The 19,572-nt window shown below is 48.2% G+C and overlaps 1 protein-coding gene across 1 annotated transcript in view; it reads left to right on the top strand.

Annotated features, from left to right (window-relative positions):
* The window catches only part of LOC116623526 (anoctamin-2), a 127,660-nt gene that overhangs the window by 69,132 nt on the left and 38,956 nt on the right, over positions 1 to 19,572 (top strand). Inside the window, exons 4-6 of the mRNA XM_032390748.1 lie at positions 10,701 to 10,812; positions 12,780 to 12,837; positions 12,980 to 13,080. Coding sequence (XP_032246639.1) covers positions 10,701 to 10,812; positions 12,780 to 12,837; positions 12,980 to 13,080 — 271 coding nt within the window. The remainder of the gene's footprint in view (positions 1 to 10,700; positions 10,813 to 12,779; positions 12,838 to 12,979; positions 13,081 to 19,572) is intronic.

Raw genomic sequence — 19,572 nt, 5'->3', positions numbered from 1 at the left:
TGCACGTGTACACGCCAAACACTGCTCTAACCACTTTCTGTTTATCAATATACTTAATCCTCAAAACAGCCCCAAGGGTGTCGGGAGTCTTAACATGCCCATTTTAGAGTCAGAAGACAGCCACAGAGAGATGAAGAACAGGCCCAAGGTCTTGGGGCTGGTGGGCCAGCGCTGGGACCCTGACACTCTACTGTCTGGTAATATGTAGCTGTCCTTGTCCTCAGGAAAGTTTAGAGGTATTGAAAAAGGAAAGGAAAACACCATGAGAGGCTCCAGATGGTTTACAAGGCAACGCCCCCCACCGATGTGGGTGTCAGGTGGTAGGGGTCTTGGGAGGGGCAGGGAGACTCAGAGGGAGCCAGCTCTGTGTGCACTGTCACCTGCCTCCTAGGCCCGTGCGCATGAGGACACCTGTGTAGGTTCACAGACTTTGGGGTCCTGCATGCATTATTAAACTAAAAAAAATTTTTTTTGAAGAATTGAAATGCCTCAGTTTAAAATTTTGTATCCAGTTCTAAGCTGTCCCCAGGGAAAGCCGATCTATTACAACTAAGGAGAAGAGGGAGGGAAAGAAAAAAGGGAGAGGAAGCTCAGTACCAAAGGCTGCCAGGACATCAAAAATTCTTTGAAGAACATTTTGGACATACACGGATGGATCTAATTTTCCATCAAATGTGGACAATGTGTGTTTTCAGAGTCAGGGGGAAGCGCTACTTTGTTGGCTCCAAGCACTGGGACAAGGGGAGTCGGCTTCACTGCAGCCTGAGCCTGCTCGGGATCGTATGTTCACAGCAGGGATACGTGTGGACGCGTGTGGATGCGTGTGGGCCAGGACGTGTGCCTTCTCGGTGTGGGGGGTGTGGGCGGGTGGAGACCGTAGTGCTGGGAATTTGAAATCTGGCCTGAGAGTCAGATCTGCGGGGTCGTATTCGTGCTCTGCCGCCAGTTCCTGACTCTCTGGGTGGCCTCAGGCAACGGGGCGGGGGGGGGGGGGGGGGGGGGGGGAAGAGCCTCCTGCCAGCCTGTCAGTGCGGCCAGGGGAAGGGTGTGGCACGAGGGGATCCTGCCATTGTCTGGGGGCGGCGTGAAGTCTTGTGAATGTTGTCTGGGAGGGACGAGGACCATGGGAGGCTGCTGCTAATAATAAGAGAGACCTGATCGTGGTTATAGCCCAAGTTCATGGCACAATTCATTCCAGTTATAGGAAACCATGATTACGAACGTGCTACTTATAATAGTTTAATACAACTGGCAAGAACTCCTTCCCAAACTTGAGCTGTAACTATGAACATTTAATCACGGAAGCACTCCTCTCTCCTATTAGCAGGAAGTCCAATATATTCCTCTCCTTTGGGGTTTTTCAGAACCCTGACTCAAGACTTAAGCCACAAGAAGAGAAAGGAGTATGGTGGGCATTGTCTGTTTGCCGTGTTTTCCCTCCAGACCCCTTCTCCCCCCTTCTCCACCACGTCCTGTGCCCCCAAGCCCCAAGCAGGTGGTATCACAGGGGGTCCCCGACTCTGACTTCCAGTTGGGTCCAGCCGACAGGAAGCCGTGGGAGAGGAGGAAGCCTAGCGGGCAGGAGAGGGAGTTGGGGGTAGGTCTCCCCTGCTTCTCCCTCATCTCTGGGAGAACTGCCTCCTTTCCTAACCACGGCTTTTACGGGATGAGTCCTCCCTCACGGTCCTTCTTGGGCTCCAGGGACACCATGTCTTCTTTTCACCCCTCTGCCGCTCTAAGAGAAGCTTCATTAGACGCACGTCCTTTGAACCATCTGAGGTGAATTCTGTTTCCTGCTGGGATCTTGACTAGTAGAGGCGGTCAGGCCAACATCCTTGTTTAAACAGGGAAACACCTGCAGTATGTCCGGCCCTTCACTCTTTCGGGTCTCACTGCTACACACCATTGTTGCTGGACGCCTGCCCTGTCCCATCTGACAGAAGAAGCTGGGCCCTCGCTGAGAGGGTCGCTCTGTACTGCAGGTCCCAGGCAGCCCATTGCTCCTCAGGGAGGATGATCCTCCCCTCCAGAGTAAGTTCAGTGCGGGGGGGGGGGGGGGGGGGGGGGGGGGGGGGGAGCTGTAGCTGTCAGGGTCCCCTGCTTTCAGGGACTCGTATGTACCTCCACCCCCATCTCCAGGATGCCCTCCATCCCATAGACTCAGAACCAAGGGCTCCCTTCTCGCCCTAGAAATCCACCTAAGGAGCCTACAGCTTGTCCTCTTAAACTTGCACAACACAGTAGATCTGATACTACCCCTTTTCATCTCCCTCAGAGAGAGGTTACCCTCAGCGACTCCAGGGACCCTCACTAACCCAAGTGATGCCCACCCCAACCTTCTAAGAGGACTCTGTCAGAGATTTTTAGGTCACTTGCTGGCATCTCTCTCACTAAGGATTTTCACTAACATCCAGATTAAATGCCTGCTACAGTGCTTTGCTACACTAATCAAAGCAGACATCTGAGCCCTTACTCTCTGCTTGGTGCTCCCCATACTTGGTTTCCCTCAGTCTTTACAAGAGATGTTTAAGGAAGGTCCCATCTTAGGAATTGGGACAGTGAGGCTCGGCAAAGGAAATCACTTGTCTGGGAACACTGGGACCGAAAAGCCCAAGGTCTTCGTCTGTTCTTCTGTTACAGCCTTGTGACTTGTGTCACAGGACACAGAAGACCAGAAGCAGGAAGCACTTGGGATATCACCTGGTGCACCGTCTGCCTGAGGCCGCGACTTGCTTGAGGCTCTGGTTCCTTGAAGCTGGAAGCTGGCTGGGTGCTTTGAAGGATGGTTCGCAGTTGGTGCAAAGCTCCTTCACGCTGGGGGCATGACCCCGGGGGGACAAAAGCAAGGAGGTCCAAGGACTCCGTGTGTCCAACTTTGAGCTTTTAATTTTTTCCTCCAAACCTGTTACCTCTCACGCATTTATTTTCTGTCTCAGTAACTGGAACCACCAACCACTCAAATATTCGTACCCAAACCTGAGTGTCGTCCTAGACCTACCTCTCTCTCTCTCTCTCTTTTTTTTTCTTCCACACCTAGATTTCCAGTCTGTTAAGTATGGCCCATTCCACCTTCAGACATACCCCAGATCTGACCACTGTTCACAGGTTCCATCCTAATATCGGTCATCTCTTGCCTGGACCACTGTACATTCCTCATTGGTCTCTCTGCTTCTACGACTGTCCCCCCCCCGACTAAACACACACACACACACACACACACACATCCACAGCTCATTTTCTGTGATCCCTTTAAAATCTAATCTTGCTCTATCCCTTCCCTCTGTAGAACCCCAAGGCGATTTCCCATTGTGCTTCCAGTGAGATCTGAAGTCCTTCCTGTGGCCTGTGGAGGCCCACTGACCCACCCCTGCCTTCCCCTGCAGCTTTACTGCCTACTAAATGCTCTCTCCTTGCTCAGAATGCTCCAGTCCCTTGGGCCTTTCTGTTCCCTGGACATCCGTAGATCTCTCCCATCCGCAGCCCTTCCCTGAGGCTGCCACCCCTGCAGGACCCGTGGGGCCTCAGCTGAGAGGTCAGCTCCCCAGAGGCCTTTCTCGACCACTCTGACTAAACTGTCTTCCTGCCCCCTTTTCTTCCCCTCTCTCCCTGCCTTTTATCCTCATTGCTCTCCAGAATGGTACATTTGTCTGCGCCCCTCTTCTAGACTCTCAGTCCACGGGGTGGGGAGCGTATTGGTTTGGCCACCCCTCTATTCCCAGTGCCCAGTGCCTGGTACACAATAGCCCCTTGAGAAACATTTGTTGAACAAAAAAAAAAGGATGAAAAAGATAAACCATTCCCTCTGCGCTGCCTTCCCTGGGAAGAGGTGAGGAGATGGGCTAAGGTGGCATGACTCCCTTCCCACTCACTGGGCTTGGTTTCCAGACCAGTGTGCTTGTGAGATGATGCACTGGTGTCACAGGAGTGTCTGTGGTTGCAAACTGGGCTCACCTACCTACCTGTCTGTTCTCTCCCTACTCCTCTCAGTGCCGTGGGGAGACAGTCCTCATAGCGCAGCTGCAACAGTCAGATGGGGAATCCATGTTGAGTGCCTGGACGGTGCCTGGCACACGGTGGCCCATAGCGGGGTCCATCAATCTCTCCTCTCTCTCTCTCTCTCTTTCTCTCCCCCTTCCCAGGTGCTCCCTGCCTACTTAGTCTCCTTCTTTCTTAAAATGAGGCGCCCTGGGGTGCTGTCACCTTGGGCGAGGCTGCTAGACAGCACAGTAGATCTCCCGTCCGTTTGTCTGGGATCCCGAGTCATCTTCCTGACTCTAAGAGGGGGATCCCTTGCACGAAGACACTCTCTGGGCTGCAGGAGTATCTCAGGAACACCCATCCTTAATCTCCAGTTCTGGGGCTCTCCGCTCCCTTAGGCAATGGGCGGGCTGCTTAATTACCCAGCTGGCTGGCTTTTCCTATGGATTCCCTTCCTCTCGATGGCACAAACAAGGCAACAACATCAACACACACAGAGGCTGAGACACACCTACCCCTGCCCCCACAAACACACACACACACACACAAATAGAGGGAAGGCCAGATGGTAGGGCTGTCAGAATACATTGCTGTTTGCAAAAGCTTGATCTGCCCTGAGGGAGAAGCAGGCGTCTTTGCCTTCTGACTGAGCCCCAGAGGTTCAGGCCAGGGCTGGTACTAGTTGAAATACACACTTGGACATCTCCTCATCTCGTTTTGTCACCGTCACTATATCTGCTCCGGCTGGGCTCTTGGGGGCTCCAGTGATGCTGAGCTGCTTCTCGAAAATTCAGATCCTGCAGCTGGCATCCTCTTGCGGGCCATGCTGTTTCCATATGATTAAGATGGAGCTCTGGGGACTTTGAATTCTGAGCTGGCCCCCTGGGACTAACTTGGGCTTTCATACTAATTATTTTCCAAGGCAGTTTACAGCTGGGTCATTTGTACTCGTATTTTGTCATGACACAATGCTCCAGAGGTTTAACACTTAAGAAAAAAGGGGGCTAGGTAGTGGCTCGGCCCAGGAATTCTATCCAGTTGCCCTTCTGGTCCTGGATAGAGTCTGCCCTCTGTTGGAAATCTGCTTCAGCAGGTCCTCCCGACCTACTGGTCAAACACTCAGAAGGCCTCTAATCAACACGGGGTGACTTTCTGGGGGACGCAGGATTTCAGGAGTGAATAAGGATGGAGAGGGGTTGCCTTCTACCTACTCACACGCTTTTCACATTGACTCCCCTCCTGTACACCCCTGTAGCGATCACAATCTAAAGGCACTGTGTTTGGAGTTTTATGAAGCCCGAGGCTGTGGGCCATTTTCTCCTGGGTTTAGGCCCACTCCAGAGGTCTGTGTCTTATGAGGGCATCCTGCCAGTGGCCTGAACTGCGGATTATTCTTGGCTTGAAGACATCCTCCCCATCCCAAGTGGACTCTGGGAAATCTTGTTCTATTTCTTGAGTCGTGTAGTCTCTGTGGTAGACGGATGAGGCTCCTCGTGTTGGCTGCTGAGAGAGATCCAGTAGTCCAACTGGAGCTTCCGGGCTTTGATAACCTCCACCCCCATCCCCAGTTATCTGCATCCCTGGGGGGCTGGGGGGGGTGTTCCCTGGAAGGCTCAGCAAAGCCCAGAACGGGGCTGCAGAGCTTCTCTGAGGTGGGGGCATCCAGCTGATTTAGTGGCCTATCAAGTGGATTTGGATTGTTTATTGGAAGTGCCCATTATTTATGGTGGCTCATGGCCCTGAGAGCACAGGCAAAGGCTGTTTTTAGAACTAAAACTAATAAATAATAACTAGGCCCATGATTTATCAGCATGGAGGAAGGGAGCCACTCATTTCCAGTTGGAGCAAAGCATCCCAAAAGGATTGGATTCTCTTTCCCAAGAACTTGGAGGAAATTCCTGCAGGGATTGGGAGATCTGAGCACAAAGAGTTCAAAGGAGATTATAAAAGAAAATCAAAGACACGTGCCTCTTTGTACCTCGTCCTTAATCCCCTTCTAGCCACATTTACAAGACAAGTTTACCAAATTTTCAGCTCCTCAGACCTGATTACTCATTTTTGGGTGACACAAGTTTTAATTTTCTTATCCCCCAAATATTTTAAAATGAGAGACAAGGAGTGGTTGTTACTGTTGAATTGGCTGCCTCGGGTACACTGGGCAAAGGCTCAAAATCCCACTGAAAAATTTTCCTTCCTCCCTCCTTTCCTCCCTCCCTCCCTCCCTCCCTTCCTCCCTTCCTTCCTTCCTTCCTTCCTTCCTTCCGTCCTTCCTTCCCTCCTTCCTTCCCTCCTTCCCTCCCTCCCCCTTCCTCCCTCCCTTCCTCCTTTCCTCCCTCCCTCTCTCTTTCCTTCCCCTTTCCTTTCCCTTCCCTCCTTCCTTCCTTCCCTCCCTCCTTCTTCTTTCCCTCTCCCCCTCCCTCCCTTCCTCCCCCCTTCCTTCTTTTTTTGACAGGGAAGTTAAGGAACATTTCTGCTGGGCGCCTCCACCCCTCCCCCATCACTCACATTTTCTTCTTTGGCAGGGGCTCTGCCTCACCTCCTGTCCTTCTCTGCCCCTCCCATGGCAAGGGCTATAGCCCTTCTAGGTCCTGCATCTAACTCCAATACTCCCATCTCTTATCTCGTGGATAAGATAGGGAAATTTAAATTAATTAAATGAAATTGAAATTGAAATGAGGGCGATTTCACTCTCTTTCGGCTATTGCTTTCTTGTGATTTCATACCCACAGGGAATTTTTAGTAAATGATAAATATTTTTTCACTATTCTAAATGATATTTTCATGTCATGTCATGTCATGTCATTCATTAATTCATTCAATAAATGTGCTTAGTCTGATACATCTAGTGTCAGCCGTGGCCCAGCAGAAGACGGACCTGACTGTGCTCATTGTGGGAACGCCATCCACACTGTGCGTGGCGGGGCCAGGGTGGCGTGGGGCTGGGGAGAGCCAGGGTTAATGGCCACGTGGTGGTTCGGAGTTAGGAGATCTTAAAATGGAAAGCGACCTTAGAAATGGGTGGCAGGCATTTCCTGGGCCTCAGCATTATTTCCTTTTGTCAAGGAAAATAGGAATCAGACTGAAGAAGGGGATGTACATCTTGAGCCCAGGGAAGACTTGAGAAGCGTAAGTCAAACAGGGACACGTTGGCCTTTTGGTTGGGCAGACTTTGTAGCAGGGAGGGAAAAGCCCTTACAGGTGAAATATCTGTGGGGCTTTGCTTATGTCCATAAACTAAAGAAGTCTCAGTGTTCACTGTGAGTGGTGAGTACAGACCATCATCCAAGTGCTTGCTGGGCAAGGCGGTGTGGGACTGGCTGGACTTCTAGCTCATGGGGCTGTGCCCGTGGCCCTCTAGGCGTGGCAGGAAGGAGAAAACCACAAAGCTGTTTGCCAGCTGAGGGATATCATGGGAGATTGTTCCAGCTTCATCTCCTATAAAATTATGGCAATGTCTCTAGGTTCCCTAGCAGACAATGTTTATTTCCCATGTTGTCTAGAGGACGTCAGGAAGCGTGAGCTGGGAGTTCTGTGGAGGTGGGGAGAGGGGCTGTTTTGATTAGACCTTCCCAGCTATGTGCCAGCAGGGTCACCTACTAGCTATCCTCTCCACTGATTGGTAGAAAGCGCTCATTAATCAGCATGGAAACAATGCCCAGAACCTTAGGGCCTAGAGATGTGCACAAACACCTGGCCACAGATGGCCCAACTGTGCTGCAGAAAGCAGGGCTGCCAGCTTGGAGGAGGTGATGGTATCAGAGGACACTGTTTAGGACAACAGGAGCTATCGTTTATTGAGGTCCAGCACTTGCCAAGCTCTTGGCTGAGGGCTTTATAAGCATCCTATCCTGTCTTCAACAACCTGTGAGGGAGATGTCGGTATCCTTTCTATATACCTACACTCTGCATTTGAAGTCAGGTGTGTCTGATGTGAAAATCTGTCCCTACGGCCATCTCTGGAGCAAAACAAGCAAGTAGTCACTCCCCTCAACATACAGCTGAGCCCAGAATAGCATGACTGGGTGCTCTGTAGGTTCAGCATGGCCTGCCAGGGCCTCCAGGACTGTTAGAAAGCATAAGCAAACTAAAGTAGGCTTCAGGATGATGGGGTTCTCAGAGAATGAACCAGTTTTCAGTGTTGCTGGCTGCCCAGGGGTGACACCATGTTTCTTAGGGTTCATGGGGGCTAGGACATGACTAGAGGATGAGTAGCTCTCATTTCCGCAGGCCTTAGGCAGAAGTTGAGGCCAGGATTGCAACTGTGAGGGTAGCACTATGGCGTCTCTAAGCTTTCTGGTTCTCAAGGCCACTCCCAGGGCCAAGGGTCCCCATGGGCTGACGTCTGCCTGCGACCATCTCCTCGGGTCTCTGCTCGTGCTTGGACCACCACTGATGCTATTGGGCATCATCTTTTATACTCAGGACTATGTTCTAAGATTGCAAATGAATGAGGGGCTCACTGTGCTGTGTGGGAAAACAGGTCATGGAAATACAGCATTTTTCTCTCTAAGATCCCCTTTGGCCATGACAAGAGGGGGTAGGATTCTTTGCCACTCACAGATTAAATCTTGAAAAGACTGGCAGTTTGCAGAAGGCTCTCCCAGAGACCTTGGTAAATGAAGCTCCTTGCAGGAAGTGTGGAGTCGCTGTTCACCCTGGCAACATGCAGCTGGTGCTCAATGCATGTGACCCGACCGCTCACAAATATTTCTTAGGTACATATCATGTGGGCTGGGGGTGGAGGGTGGGGAGGTGAAAGAGGAGGTCTGATGGAGACAGCAGTCCAAGGTCCTGATTTCACAGTGTGGTGGAGTAAACATCATCTTTGGAGACAGGTGGATCTTGGTTCAGACCTTAACTCTTCTGTAACCCGAACTTATGGCCTGTATGATCTAGAGCAAGGCTGTCACCCCTCTGGACCTCAGCTGCCTTTCTTTGTAAAAGTGAGATGCGCTACCCCCTCACATAGGTAGGTAAGGAGGAAACGAGTTAGCAGGTGTGCGTGCCTGGGTGTAATGCCACCTGTGGAGCAGCTTGGAGCAGACACTACGGTACAGCACACATATCCCTTTGGCGTCCCTGGAGGTCCCTGCCGCTCCCTGCCTGCAGGCGTTCTCCAGTTGTGAGCATGCTCAGCCCATGTGTACGACAAGGCAGAAGTGCTAGGGAGTCAAGTCCAGCGGTACCCTTCACCCAATGAGGGACTCCACTTGCTCACTCCTCAGTGTAGTAATTACGAGGGGTATTTCACAGTCTCTTAGAAGGTCCCCAGGGGGACTGAGCCCCAGTCGCCTGCGGCCTTCAATTGTTCAGAACACATGCGTGCTGCCTTCCCTCTCCTCTCTGTCTCACTACCCCACTCCCTCACCAAAGCTTCCTGGGAGCACTTCCCAAATAAACTACTTACTTCTTGACATAGCAGGTAACCCCAACTAAGACAGAAGACCAATGAAACCTCCCATTGTGATTTTCGGAGGGCATGGAAGTAGGTAATTAATAAGGAGAAATATAAAATACTATAGAAGAAAAAGAGATTACTACCATCTGAAGTCATCGGGGAAGGCTTTGGGAAGGAGATTACAGGCAACATTTGATCTGATTGCTAAAGGATGTGAAGGATTTGTACATAGGGGATGGGACAAGGAAGGGAATATCAGGAGAGGGAACAGAGTTTTGCATCCACTTTTCCAAAGATTGCTACTAAAGCTGTGTGTGAGTCAGGTGGGCAGACAAGTCAGATGGGTCCATGCATCAACCTCATCTGGACACAGAACCTCCTGGCTGGCATGGTCCTGATACTTTGGCCCTGTGCTCGGCACACTTTCGGGTGATATTTATCAGTGCGCATGATGCAGGCTAGTGCTTTCTTTCTGCCCCTGAAGTGTGGCCCTGTAACCTCCTATCTTTGCCGAGCCGTTTTTCACGATCTGTGAATCCCCAGCAAACACTGTGCCCTGTTGTCCACCAGAACATCCCATGGGTCTCGAGTCTACTGAAGGCATCAGTGAGGTTTCTGCCAGTGTTTCTTAGGGTCCTTGGGGGATTATGAGCTGACTCCTCTCCTTGAACCTCACAGAACTCACTGGGGCTGTGACCCCCGAGTTTGAGACATTAGGCTTATGTTCGTTTTGCTTATCTGATGATTCTCCATCATTTGACCGAGTGAGTATAAGGTGTCCCAGTCTATCCAGAGAGCATACAGATGCAGGCTTTCCTGCTGGAAATGCAGGAGGCGAGAAAGAGGAAAAATGTCATGGTACCCAAGACAAGTCTTTGCTGCCTGTTGACTGTAGTTCATTGGTTAACAAGGCTTTTTCATCAGGGACTTTGGTTCAAGTAAAATCTTATGGAAGTGGCAATCACACAGTTAAAAGCTGCGTTCCCCTTGATGAGGTGAGGGTGGTTAGGGGAAGTTCTGCTTGCTCATGTCCCCCTTACAGGAGTACAGCATGAAACCGCTGCTGGAGTGGATAAGAGGAGGGAAGTGGAGGGAGAAAGGTGATGATTCTGTGTACCCTTTGCCTTCTGTGGCTTCACAGTACCTGGCAATCCATTTGGGACCTCCCGGATGAATTCAGTTCTAATGTGCCAGAGACAGATCGCTTGGTTTCTACTCTGAAGGAATGAGAGCCGAGAGACAATGGTTCATGTAGTCAGGATTAAAACTCTGAAGAGGTGAAAATCTGTCTCTCAGTCTTACCAGCTTTGCTCTTTTCTTTCAGAGGTTCCCAAAACAGAACAGACTTTTGAAGAACGCCTGATACTCAAAGCTTTCTTGCTAAAGTTTGTCAATGCCTACTCACCCATCTTCTATGTGGCCTTTTTCAAGGGGAGGTGAGTATAATGGTTTCACACATGGAAGTGCAACTTGTCCCTAAGACTGGGTCCCCCGCTAGAGTCAGCTTGTCCCCACTGTCAATTCACACTCTCAGTCCCATTCCCCATCTCCATCCCCACTGTACTGTTTGTGAAGCGGTGGCATAAGCGTTATGTCATTTTGGATTAGAATCTTTGGATTCTGATAACCAGAGAAACTATAGGGATTTGACCCTGGGCCCCAGAGGGTGAGTCTTAGAATAATCTGGGCCTCCCAACTTTGAGCATGAGATAAGAAGGAATTTCAGGTCTCGTGAATGGCTCATAGGTCTTGCAATGCAATTCTGACACCAGCTACCCTGAGCTAGCACAGACTTCGCAGATTTAAGGGCACCGTCTTCCACGAGATTGCCCTCCCTCCAAACACTAGCTGCAGGCTCTGGAGTTCCTATGCCACTCATGATTCAGACCAACTGGCTACAGCCGCTAACTGCTCAGGTTTGCTAATTCTCTAGAATGACTCATAGAACTCAGGAATGTCCTGTACTTAAAATTACAGTTCTACTATAGAAAGGGGGTACAAATCCAAACCAGCAAGTGGGAGAGGCACATAGGGTGAGGTTTAGGAGGGTCCTAAACAGAAGCTTCCAGGTCCTCAGGATGCATTAGTTTCCTGGCACATTGATGTGTCCCACCAACCAGGAAGCTCATCCAAGCCTCCGTGCCCAGAATTTGTAAGTTTGCAGTACATAGGTGGGATTGGTTGAAGCATTCACCATGTGACTGAGCTCAGCCTCCACCCCCCTTCCATCCCCTGAGGTCAGGCTGCTACTACCTGGATGAAAGGCCCAACCCTCTAATCACACAGTTGGTTTCTGTGGCATGGCCTCCCCCATCCTGAGTGATCTCATTAGCATAAATTTAGGTATAGTCTCAAGATCCCAACTATCAATAACAAAGAGAATCCTATGGGGAAATTCTAAGGATTTAGAGGCTTCTCCAAGAACCAGCAACAAAGGCCAGTCAGATTCTTTATTATGCAATGTGTCTAGCTGTAAAATCACTTCTGACAATTAGATCCAGTTGGCTACCTATAAGGAGATTTCCTAGTAGGCATTAACTTTGTCAGAAAAGCTTCCCTAGCACTAAAATCTCATCAAGCAGGCCTCCACAGCAAGAGCTATTATTGTGCATATTTGATAGTTTCTTATAAATAGGTTTGTGACAGAAACCACAACCCCCTTCCTGGGATCTCTGCCCTTGACTCGTATGAAATTATAGTAGCAGAGAGACTATCCATATTAACGGGTATATACTCCACTGGTGCTTTCACTCTAGATTTAATATCAATAGCAAATTTCCTACATAGATATTTCAGGCCAAAAAATGGGGTCCCGACCCTTAGATAATTTGTGGTCTATTGAAAGAGATGGTCTTATCTACAGCACACGCAATGAGTTGCTATCATAGAAGTATAAAGAAAGTGGCCGGGAAATACTTAATTGTGAACAGAGACAGAAGACTTCACAGAGAAGGAAAGATTTGAGCTGAGCCTTAAATAGATGGGTAGGACCATTTCCTGGGAAATCAGAATCTCCCACCGAGGAGCCTCGATCAGAACTCAATTCTTAACATTAGTTGAGGGAGGAAGGTGCACAGATAGTACACTTAGGGATAATCCAAACCTTGTGGCATTGAGGCTCAGAAATTGTCACAGATGCCCATACACAGGACCTTCCCAGCCCCACACCAGCCCCAGCCTCAGCCCCTGTCCCCTGGAACTCGGGTTAAGAGGTGAACCCTTGATGGCCAGGTGACAGCTAGCCAATAACGCAGTGTCCACGCCCACCCCTGGGTGAGTTGGCCCCTGCCCTGGCCAGTTCTTTCCAGGAGGCTGTTGGGCGGTGCCTCTTCCACTCAGAAGGCAGGCCTTCTAGCAGCCCTGTCTTCTCCTTCCCTAACTCTCCCACACTTCTGGATTTCAGGTTCGTGGGCAGACCTGGAAGCTATGTTTACGTGTTCGATGGTTACCGCATGGAAGAGGCAAGTACAGTCCGGCTGGTGGTGTGCCCGTGCACCCCTGGCCCCGGCCGTCCCCCCTTGCAGCGTGCCTCACTTCTTGCCCTTGCTTCTCTGAGCTCCACTTGGTCTAACCACATCTTCCGTTATCTTCTTTTCCGGGCAGTGTGCTCCAGGGGGCTGCCTCATGGAGCTCTGCATTCAGCTCAGCATCATCATGTTGGGGAAGCAGCTGATCCAGAACAACATCTTTGAGATTGGAGTCCCGTATGTAATGAACCCCTCTTCCCTCTCCGCTTGCCACCAGGGCCTAGCCCAGCAGGGCCAGACTTCCAGCAGGGTGTTCCCGGCCTCCTCTTCTCAGAGAGCCTGGTTATTTACTCCTTTGTGCAGTTGACAATAATTTTCCCCATGCGGCAGGGCCTTGGGGGAAATCTCACAAGTCTTGTTTGCCGATCTGATTTGGGAGGTTTGAAGCTTAGAAAGATTAATAAGCACTTGCTTCAGTAACCTAAGGGCTAAGTGGCAGAACTAGGAGTCAGGTAGCTCGGACCTCAAAGTGTAAAATATGTTTAATGCTCACTGTCGTCCCACTGAGTAAGTAAAAAAGGACTCTCATTATGGTGGATATAAATGAATACGAAAGTTTGAAATACTGTGTAATAATTTAGAGCAATCTCTAAGAAGCTGTGGGATATGTGATCTTAGGAGGGGAAGGATGCAGAGCTGGTAAAGCTCAGACTGGATCTTCATGTAGATCTTCTATCCCCTCCCACATGGTTTGATACAAATTTCATAGAAGGACCTCTTTCATTTAGGTGTTGCATGGAGATAGGTGACTCATAGGCACTGGATCTAAAAGAAATGAAAACTCAATAATGAAAATCTACCTTCAGGTCAAAGAAAAATGTAACCCCCCTCCCCCATCTTGCGTTTCTATTGCTTTTTGGTGCTCACGTACCATTCCTTAGGCTCAATGCTTTGGGTGTTTTTCTGCCCTCACTCCGAGACAGTTGCGGGTAGCCCTTGGGTATGTGCTTTTATAGGAGGAGGATGGGTAAGAATGTCGTGTCTGGCCATCCTGTTGCACCTCCCTGCTTAAGCCAGCCTCTAGTCATCAGTCAGGAAGTGATCACTTTTGAGAAACCCCGCCCTCTGAAAGTGTGCCCTGTTCCCAGCTTTCTGATCGAAAGTCATTCAGTGATAGTCGAGCGAAGCTGGTGAAACACATGGCCACCGTTCTCTAGGAGCTTACCATCTCAGAGAGAGACCACATTTGTTATGGATAAACATCCAGAAAATATACAGACCAAGAAAAGATGTACCAAAGCCACATCTGGCTCCTTTGAAGCTACGTGACCAGCCCATCCACTCCTGCTACAAAGGAAAGTCTCCATTCTCCTTCAGACATCTGGGGAAGACACCTGTCCTTCCAGTGTGTCGTTATTCTGCTCTGGATGGAATTGTATACAGCTTGCAGGCATGAGATTTATTCATCCCTGGACATCTGCTCTACCACTTAGTCCATTCACTCTGGACCCAGAGGCCTTTTATAGAGGATAAGAGAGACAAGAGCTCAGGCATATGTTTGGATAATGTATTGGCATGTCCCCCCACCCATCAACTCCATCAGCTCCATAACAGATGAATTAACACATGGCTATTTGCCTTGAAGGCTAAATTTTCTTGTTTATGCTTGATGCGTGTTTAATATGCCACACTTTAATTGATGGCAATTGCACAGGGACTCATAAAGCTATGGGCAAGTCACTTCTTTAAGTCTTGCTGTCCTCCTCTCTTGATGAAAATGATGGCATAAGAATCATCTCTGAGGTGTTCTCATTTCAGCTCTGACGTTCAGTGAACTTCTCCTCTATTCAGTGAAACTGGACACTGCTGGTTCCAAATACGGGTCACTTCTGTTTCAAAAGATTGTTCCTCATTTCAGTTTCTAGTCTGCTAGAGGAAACATACAATGTAATTATGTAGTTAATTTCATATGTACATATAATATATTAACTATATAAGATATGTAGTTAATTATAATAATGAATATGTAGTTAATCCCTGAGGATGTAGAGCAAAAATTCTTCTACCAAGCCCCAGTGTCTTTTATCTCCAAAGTTCTTTGTAATTCTACAGGTTGTATTCTGAGTTTGGCCACATGAAATCACTATGATAGTGATTATTGGATTTTCCACTCCCTACTGAGAGCCCACTCTCTAGAAATTAGACCCCACCCAATCCAGAGTTCAAGCACCTGGTGATACCCTTATGTGTGACTCCGTTGAGAAACATGACATAAGCAAGAAAACAGAAGGAGTCTTTCATAGTCAAAAGAGAAATGACAGTTGAACCTGACAGTGAGGAAGGAGAGGTATAAATTATAAAACTTAGACTCAGTGGCCTTGAATTCTGTGGTGGAGGTAGCACATCTCAGTAGGACAGAGATAGTCCAACAGATCTGGGTTTAAATTGAGGCATTATAATGTACTCACTGTATGACCCTGTTACAGTTATTCTAAAAAGATTTTCATGCAACATGGCTTATGTAAAAATAAAGGTTGGATGAATGCCCAGCTGTCTAGAAAATAGAAAATATGGAGTCCAAGAAAGGAGGGACCATTCTTCGGGGTTCCAGGCAGCCTAGGTGTACTGCGCATCATTACCTTTATATTTGTAAGTGATGCTTTGTGAGTGCTGCAAGTCCGAGAATGAGATTGAGAAGACCAATTCAGGAGCACTATTTTTCTCTTCTGTTCAGGGCTTAATGGCTTTTGGCTCATGTACCTTCATTTTCTTTCCCCAGAAGAGATAAATATTAGTCTTAGAGGCCAGATTTGATTTTTAAAAACAGAAGCAAGTCTGAGGAGTTAGGTAGGTGATTATACTAGTTAAGAACACGGGATAAAAGATATAAGATTATACAGTTAGAAGATGTTTATCTTGAATCATAGATCTGTGCCTCTGAAACAAATAATACATTATATGTTAAAAAAAAAAAAGAAGAAGATAGCAGGAGGGGAAGAATGAAGGGGGGGAAATCGGAGGGGGAGATGAACCATGAGAGACTATGGAGTCTGAAAAACAAACCGGGGGTTCTAGAGGGGAGGGGGATGGGAGGATGGGTTAGCCTGGTGATGGGTATTAAGGAGGGCATGTTCTGCATGGAGCACTGGGTGTTATGCGCAAATAGTGAATCATGGAACACTACATCAAAAACTAATGAGGTAATGTATGGTGATTAACATAACATAATAATAATAAAAAAGAACTGAGAAATGCTAGTGGCGAGTGAAAGACTCTCTGAAATAAACAAGTAATTGAAAAAAAAAAGGTGTTTATCATCTACTTCTGAAAGTGATTTTTTAAGATTCTTCCAAAGAAAATTTTGAAATATTAAAGACTATCTAATTGACTATTATCAGTAGCCAGTCAGCTATAATTTATCTCTCTCCCTGAGGGTGAAACATTCTTATTAGATTCTGCGTGTGTGTCTTGCAAAAAGTACCACAACCACAATTTTGATGCCCTTGAGAATCTTACAGTCCAGTAGGTTTCTTGTAGAACATTCTTACCCAATCTTCAGTGATTTGTAAGCTAACTCTTAAAGTTTTTTTTCTCCATATCTACCTAAACAGCTATTTGCCTATTCATTTCCTCTAAACCAACTCACTTTTTATTTAAATTCATAACATTTCTGAAAATGGAAAATGAACACTGCTAGCTATCATGAATAGCAACTCACAGTAGAAAGAAATACGATAAAAGTAAACACTATTAAACAACCAATGACATCAGCCTAAGATCTGCATTCTCTCTGTTATAAAGGAAGCTGGACAGGCACTGGGGAGTTGTTAAAGGCATGCCAGCAGCAGACTGGGGTTTTCTCCTTGACCGCCATCAGAGGGGCTGAACGAGAGCAGGGAAGGAAGGAATTCTCCCAGATGCTCTAATGAGATGAAGGCCAAGTGTAGAGACCTCCAAAGGTGTCCAATGGACTGCCGGTGCAATGTGTCTGTTGCTCAGGAAGCATTGCTTTAGACCAATAGCATCCCTGCTAATCCCGCAGGCTTCCACAAGGCTGGCACAGATGCGGGGCATGTCCATGGATACTGTACAGCTGCCCTTTGGGACCTGGATAAGCCTCGCCAGCTCGCTCAGACCCCGCTTTGCTACCCCTTAAATCTGGCAGGTGCCAGATCTACCCCGAAATCCTCAGGGCTGTGCGGCAGCCCGGCTCATCCAAGCACCTCCCCCCAGGCAGTGGCAGTCCCACCTTGGCCAGGCCTGGATTCAGAGGCCCTGTGGATGAAAGGAACACAGTGCTTCAAAGGGAGGCAGTGAAACTGGGGGCAGTGGGTTCTTTAAAGGCAGCTCTGCGACTAATTGAGGACATGATAATAAATAAAACTGAGTTGCGTGATCTGGCCTTGGACTATCCCCACTCAGCATCCCCAGGCTCCTGGGGCCTGACACAGTTGTGACAGATGCTTTCCAGAGAGGCACTGGATGGTTTTAAACATTACAGGCCCCAGAACAATGCTCATCGGCAGCTCCATCTGAGATGCCTTCAGACATGGCGGGCGGCGTGGCAGAATCGGATCTTGTGCTATTTATTACCTGAGTCCCCTGACAGGGGTTTCCATTCTCCCCTGCTGCTGCCCCACACACCCCGCCTTTCCCACATGTGTCTGTGCAGGATAGACTTTGCATCCAGATCGCATGGGGCCCCCGAAACATGCCACCCCACATCCCAACTTCTCACCATAATTTTATCTCAAACTTAGCTCCAGTCTTCCTTGAAGCAAAATTGGAAATGGGCCTTTTATTATTAAGAAGGATTTTTTTTTTTTTTGATAAAAAATAAAATGCTATCTTTTTCAAATGCCAGATTCTTTCCTGGGCGAAGTCCGAGGCAGACAGAGCAAAGACATGAATACTCCCACCAGCAAAATGTCCCCCCATCCCTATTCTTACTAAAAACACCAGATCATATCCCAAAATAGCTGTAATGTACCCTGGACACGGCCAGCAAGATTTTATAAACTTTCTGCTTTTTTTTTTCGGTAAATGTGATAAATATTACATTTCAAGACATAAAACAGTCTCTCTTTAAAGGCATCACAGGCGAAGGAGGTCTGTGTTCTCAAAGACAGTGGAATCTGGCCATGAATCAGAAGTTTAAGGAACAAATTTGAACCTTGTCAGGTGTCAAGGAAAGGAATACATAGCCTAGAGGTTGCTATGTTCCTCTTCTTTGGTCCATTTAGGGCTTGGTTCTGCCTTCTCTAATGAGGCTTGAGGCATGTGGAGCCAGGTCTGTGGAGAGCTGCCTGGGGCCCAGATCCCTGTGGCAGGAAGTCTAAGGTGTGACAGACAATCACCATGGTCTTGGGGTGAGCCCATGGGGCACAAGCAGAAGAAAGGCTCCAAGCCTTCCGGACAGTTTCTCAGACCTGTCATTAAAAAGGGACGGAAAAATAGCAGAGCAGATGAAAAGGACAAGGGGGTAACATCAAAGGAGTTATTTTAACAAGCGAGTGCATCATACGGTCGGAATCATAATCTGAAGTTTTCCAAACGGCCCATCTGTATGTTATACAATTTGCAGGATTCCTGTTAAATCTTGTTCTCTAGGGACTTTCTTTATTAATTTTTTTAATGCTCACGGAGATCTCCAGGAGGGGAACTTCTGGGAAGGAGGGGGTGCATAAGAATTATTTGTGGATTTTTTTTCCCCTCATCGTCTTTGACCTCCCCACAGTGTGTAACACTGTGGCTGAAGTCTTTCCTGGAACACCCCTTCCACCCTTCCCTTCTTTGCCACATGGGTTCACAGTTGACCTTCTGTTCCTACAACGGCTGCTTTCTTTGTCCTTGGAAGGCTCCACTCCCTCTCCCCATCCCTTGACTGTTGGAATTCCTTTCCTGTGCTCCATCCACACACAGGTGGGGCTCATTGCTATGGTTTTGGTTCCTCTCTCCAGGATGATTCTTATTATTGTTAGCTTCCACCCAGACCTGTTTTAAGGGCTCTAGACCTGTGCATAAAATGCTTACTAGATATCCCTACTTAGTTGTCATGTGGGATCCTCTGCCTCAACCATTCCTCCCCCACCCCTTCATCAAAATGGCCTCTTCTTTAGTGTTCCTGTCTTAGCAAACTGTACCACCATCCACACCCATGCCTGAAGACCCTAGAGTGGTCCTTAGTTCCTTATTCTGCTTTCTTTCCCTCATACGGGTCGCCACCAGCTTCTTAACTCTGCTTCCTGAGCCTGTCTCAGTCTGTCCTCGTGTCCACTGTGGTTACCATGGACTCTGGGGCCATCATCTCTCACCTCAGCCACTGCCTAAGATGGCCGACAAGGCCTTCATGCTGTGAACCTGCACTACCTTTTCACTCTTCTCTTTCCTCATTTTTTCTGTCCTACTCTCTGCTCTGAGCATTTTGAACTCCTTTCGGTCCCTTCTCTGAGCCATTCTCATATTTGCCTTGGGCCGTTGCACAGATAATCTCCTCTGCCTAGAACATAACTTCTCCCTCTTTCCCATACTTCTGTCATCTTTCATCATTTAGTTGGTTTACACATCTCTTCCTTGGGGAAAACTTTCCCTGATTTAGGTCAGGTTAGTTTTCTGTTTTCTGTTTTCATTATTACCTAAATTTCTCCCTTCATAATACTCTACACATTATTGGTAGCACTTGTTTAAGTGTCCACTTTCCCAGATAGATCACCTCATTAAACACATCAG

This window comes from Phoca vitulina, unplaced genomic scaffold (genome assembly GCF_004348235.1).
Source record: "Phoca vitulina isolate PV1807 unplaced genomic scaffold, GSC_HSeal_1.0 scaffold59, whole genome shotgun sequence".
Taxonomy (NCBI): domain Eukaryota; kingdom Metazoa; phylum Chordata; class Mammalia; order Carnivora; family Phocidae; genus Phoca; species Phoca vitulina.
Note: the sequence above shows the minus strand (reverse complement) of the source record. Positions and strands in the feature narration are given on the sequence as shown.